This window comes from Limulus polyphemus, unplaced genomic scaffold (genome assembly GCF_000517525.1).
Source record: "Limulus polyphemus unplaced genomic scaffold, Limulus_polyphemus-2.1.2 Scaffold185, whole genome shotgun sequence".
In the NCBI taxonomy this organism is placed as follows: Eukaryota; Metazoa; Arthropoda; class Merostomata; order Xiphosura; family Limulidae; genus Limulus; species Limulus polyphemus.
In genome coordinates this window covers 868,966-873,925 of record NW_013665795.1, presented here as the reverse complement: position 1 = coordinate 873,925, position 4,960 = coordinate 868,966, and the positions used below count along the sequence as shown (strand labels likewise).

The following is a 4,960-nucleotide window of genomic DNA, read 5'->3' as shown; positions in this document are numbered from 1 at the left end:
GGAAATGTTTTGAACGTTCGTAAGTGTCGACAATGGTTCAGCAAATTTCTTTCAGGTGACTTTAGCCTTAAAACTGTGATGGCAGGGGCCGACATATTGGAATTGATATTGATGCTTTGAAGACGCATGTTGAGTCTAACCCAAGGCAACACACTCGTGAAATGGACATGAAATTGCATGTCTATAATGAAACTATAAGTTAAACATCTAAGGAATATGGGAAAACTTCATAAAGAAAGTATTTGGGTGCCTTACGAACTCTACGATGATCATCGTTTCCATCGTTGCTTCGTCTCTTCTGACGCGTACTGCGTGTGAACCATTTTTGGACAGAATTGCCATTGGTTGTAAAAAATTGATTCTCTATGCAAATCTTAAACGCCAAAAACGATGGCTCAGTCCTAAACAAAAACCCCTTCCGACCCCAAAATCTGGACTCCATCCGCAGAAAGTGATGCTTTGCATTTGGTGGGACATTTCGAACTCCCCAATCCACAGCGAACTGTCAATGTAGAGATCTATAATCAGCAACCGGAACGTTTAAATCAAGCCCTTCATGAGTAGGTAAACGAGTAGTCGAAGAGTTGGAGGTGGGCGGTGATGATTAGCTGCCTTCCCTCTAGTCTTTCACCGCTAAATTAAGGACGGTTAGCGCAGATAGCCCTCGTGTAGCTTTGTGTGAAATTCAAAACAAACCAAACCACAGCATATGAATAAAATGATGCAATGTGAGTAATGCCAAACTACTTTATTTGCTGTGTTTGTGAGATATCACCTACTGTTAAGAGCTAAAGCAAAATTTATGAGTGTTTTTTTTCACTCAAGCGTTTTTGATTATGAATTCCAACTTTTTTTGTGGTACATCCACCCAAGATACTGACTCTGCAATCATTATTGTTTAATTAGAGCTTGAAATAGAAGCAATTCGTGGAGATCAGGATATTTCTAATATTACACACAACATCAAGTACATTAAATGGGATTGGAAATTGTGTTACTTTTAAGGATGACTGTGTGTGAGAAAGAACTGGAATGAGCTGTACTAAATGATCGTTGAGAATGAGAACGACCGAATTAAGTAGAGGAAAATATTATTTTTATTGATCAACGTTTTGTTTTAATTGACCATTGATATGGCAAGCTTTTAAGAATGTATATTTATTTTTAACTAAAAAGAAGTAGTCGCAGATTGATTTCATTGTTTCATGCTGCAAGTGTTATGATTAGTATATATCGTAAAATTTATGAGATAAAGTAAGGCTCTGCTGGCCGTGGTCGATAGGTGCTCGCGTTGCAAGCGCTAAGTTTAACATTTACTACTGTACTTGGCCTGCCTACCTTTTTAGAAGTCCTCTTAGCGGCGAATAATGGCGAAATACGGGTTGTTTTAAAAGTAACTTTAAAGCAGATTTTTCAGTTTTAAAAATGAAACTTTGCGAAATTGGACATACTGAATTTTCTTCTTCACATTCATACCACCATGAAGAAATAGTTCCACCACTTTTGATTTTCTTTTATTTTTGGTTCACTGAACAAAAATTGGGTTCCTGAAAATTTTGAAATTTTCTGGAAAAATTCACGGCGCTTTAGAATCACAAATAGGAGAAGCTGGTGAATAAAGTTCTGCAAACCTGTTCTAGAAATGCATAATGTTCAGGATAAAGAAACACATTTGCCATCTCCAATTCTGGAGGAGGGTAATAACATGCATATTTTATGCACAATGAGCAAACTACGTATACAGAAAAGACTACAGTTGATTTTATTTTTTGCTATAAAGCTGCTGGTTTGTTTGATTACACTGAAATGTAATGTGCTTTGTTATACTTTTCGTAATAATTTGTACAATTATACAATAGTGTATCCTGCCACGTTTTTTTAATAAACTCTACACTATACGTGTATAAAAATGGATTATGTTAGGTTTTTCCTTAATACTGTTTACAATACAAGAATGTACTAAGTCATGTTTGTCTTAATAGTTGCTATGCTACATTTACCCAACCGTTTACTTTTTTCTGCTTGCTTTAATAATAATTTATACATTACAACAATCGTCTATTTTGCCCTCACTGGCTCAACGGTAAGTCTGAAGGCTTATAACGCTACGAACTGGGTTTAGATACCCGTGGTGGACACAGCTCAGATAGCTCATAGTGTAACTTTGTCCTTAACGACAAATAAACGAACAAAAATAGTTTATCTTAATGTTTCTAAGGCGAAGGTTGATCTTGTGGTAGAGCTCTGGAGTTTCGGAGCTGGCGAGCCGAGTCTGAATTCCTACGATACCTGGTTGCGTTAAAAGAGCGACAGTTAATCTTTTATCATGGGTGTTAGGGTACTGCTAAATGGCTGGCTGTCTTTTCTTTAGAAAGTAGCTCAAAGTTAGAGGCGGCAGAAAATAGTTTTAATACTTGTATCTTATGGTTTCTACACTGCAACTTTATAAATTCTAGAAACGTTTTTAGGACTGAAATTTAAGTCTTATTATTGTTATCGAGTATATATATCAAGAACATACAATTTACTAGTTGTTTGGAATGTGTAGGAACATTTCTCAAAGATTCGGTTGTACAGACAAGTTCCTCCATTCGAGTTAAATTCAAAGCCCCCCAGTGGCACAGCGGTATGTCTGCTGACTTGCAAAGCTAGAATCCGGATTTCGATATCCGTGATGGGCAGAGCACAGATAGCCCATTGTGTAGCTTTGTGCTTAATTACAAACAAACCAAGTTCAAATATCATATTTAAAATTTTATTTCTGTGAAATGCGATACTTATTTAAAAAACTGGTTTATTTAAAAATGCAATAAAGTCCAACGAACCAAGTTATTTAGACTGCTAAATGTCACTATCTTAAAACAAATAAGGTTTACACATTAGCATTAAAAGTTATTAATGATAGATTAACAGTCTTAAGAAAGATACCAAGGTGCAGCAAATATGTTGCTAACTTTAAGTTTTTCGACGCCCGATCAGTTTTAGAAGATTTCTTTTCACTAATTGGTATACAAATTCATCAGTCTTAAATTTTAATAAGAACCTACCTGTCAATTGATATGGCCATCAAGGTGAAGACGCTGGCGGATACAGAGACAATGGCTATAAAATTGGAGACTTTACAGTAGGCCCTACCGAACGGCCAATCAGTGTTCAACATATAGGTAAAATTAAAAATGACGTTCAATGTAGACACCATGGTGTCCGCTAGACTCAGGTTTACTAGGAAATAATTTGTAACGGTTCTCATTTGCTTGTGGGCCAGAACAATCCAAATAACTATCAGATTGCCGCCTGTGGCTACGATAACCATGCCTCCGAACACTAAGCTCCAGAGAGTCTGCTGCCACCAAGGTAAGATGAAAACGTTCTCTTGGGGAATATCTTCCAGGGAGACATCGGAGGTGTTTCTAGAAGAGGTGGAATTGTCCAAGAATGTCCAGTTGGTCATTATGGTGTCATTCGTTGAGTCTTTGTCACTGACAAAGTTGTCTTTTTTTTTAACTAACAGATAAATCCTTAATATTTATGAAAATAAAAACAACAGTGTTTGGCGTCTATTGACATGATATCATGCCATTTTAGACATAAGAAATTAAAATTTATTAGTTTATTTTTACAGGAACTGTTCACGTTAGTTTATAATATGTTTGGTCCAACTCTCATAAGGAGATATCGTTTATGTTCAGAAAGTGGTCAGTTGGACTGAAAATCAAAACCATTCATGTAAAGGAGGACAACTGTAATGCTTAGAAACGACCTTGTGAGACAGGAAAGACAGGCCGCCCACTTAGAAGCATCCCTATACGAAGATGTGGTACTATTATTGTGGGTCGCTTAACGATATTCGAGTAACTCGCGCAAACTCAGATGGTTTGAAGATCGATCCAATGATAAGTCGACCATCGTCGTAGCTGAAGGTGTTCATTATTACGTATTCTGTCACAACTGAAAGCTCATCCTAGACCACCAGAACAGGAAACAGGCACAGGAAGTGGTTGAACGTACGTGTTATTAAAGGCTGAAAACGAGATATTAAAAAGTACTCGAGCGAATCTATATGTTTGGCTGATGGAATTGGAATAAGGTTCGTCCATCTTGTAAACTAATGAATTATTTTCTACATTTTTTAACCTGAAAATTATAATAGTACAAAACAACAACAACAACAAAAACCACCAGTTAAAGAAAAATGTTCAGTTCATAATAAAAAAATGTCCGATTGTTCAGTATGTTCACATATGTGAAGACCAAGCTCTGTTGAGGAGTTAACTTTTATAAACACTTAATATTTTATACCCAATGGTATATAATTGAAAACGTTTCTTCTAAGTTCAGTATAAACGTATATTTTCTTCGTTTTATCTTAGGCTGATTTTTTCATTAACTTAATATCAATTAGGAACAATAATCAGTACGTGACCATAATATATTGCTACAGTTTTTTGTTTGTTATTAAGCACACTTTTGGACAATGGATTATCTGTGCTGCGCTCACCTCGAGTATGGAATCCCGATTTTTAGCGTTATAAGCCCTCAGACTTACCGCTGAGCCACTGGAGTGAGGGTTGTATTATGGTTTGATTTATTGATAATGATTTATTAGTCTGTTTGTTTGAGCGCAAAGCTACACAATAAGCTGTTTGCACTCTGTTTATCGCAGGTACTCGAACCTCAGACTTTAACTTTGACAGTCCGCAAACTTCCCACTGATCTACTGGGAGACTGGTTTACTAGTCATGAACTTAAAATACAAGTATTTCCATGATGATTAGTTATGAAAAAAAGTTATGTATAATCATACCTGGTCAGTGTGTGATTTTAATAGAAATTCAGTTCAGACTGACCAGTTGTTGACCTTAATAGAAGTGATATATCTGAGGGTTTAAGAATTATATGTCACTACGTGTTTATAAATACAATAAATATGCATACTAACCCTAAGCAACGTAAGTTTCTT

At 36.0% G+C, this 4,960-nt stretch overlaps 1 protein-coding gene across 1 annotated transcript in view; it reads right to left on the bottom strand.

The window, feature by feature from the left end:
* Positions 1-3,791, bottom strand: part of LOC111084969 (tachykinin-like peptides receptor 99D) — a gene marked incomplete at its 3' end in the record, with an annotated part of 32,485 nt that extends 28,694 nt beyond the window's left edge. The window contains exon 1 of the mRNA XM_022381691.1: positions 3,048-3,791. Coding sequence (XP_022237399.1) covers positions 3,048-3,451 — 404 coding nt within the window. The remainder of the gene's footprint in view (positions 1-3,047) is intronic.
* Between the last annotated feature and the right edge of the window lie 1,169 nt (positions 3,792-4,960).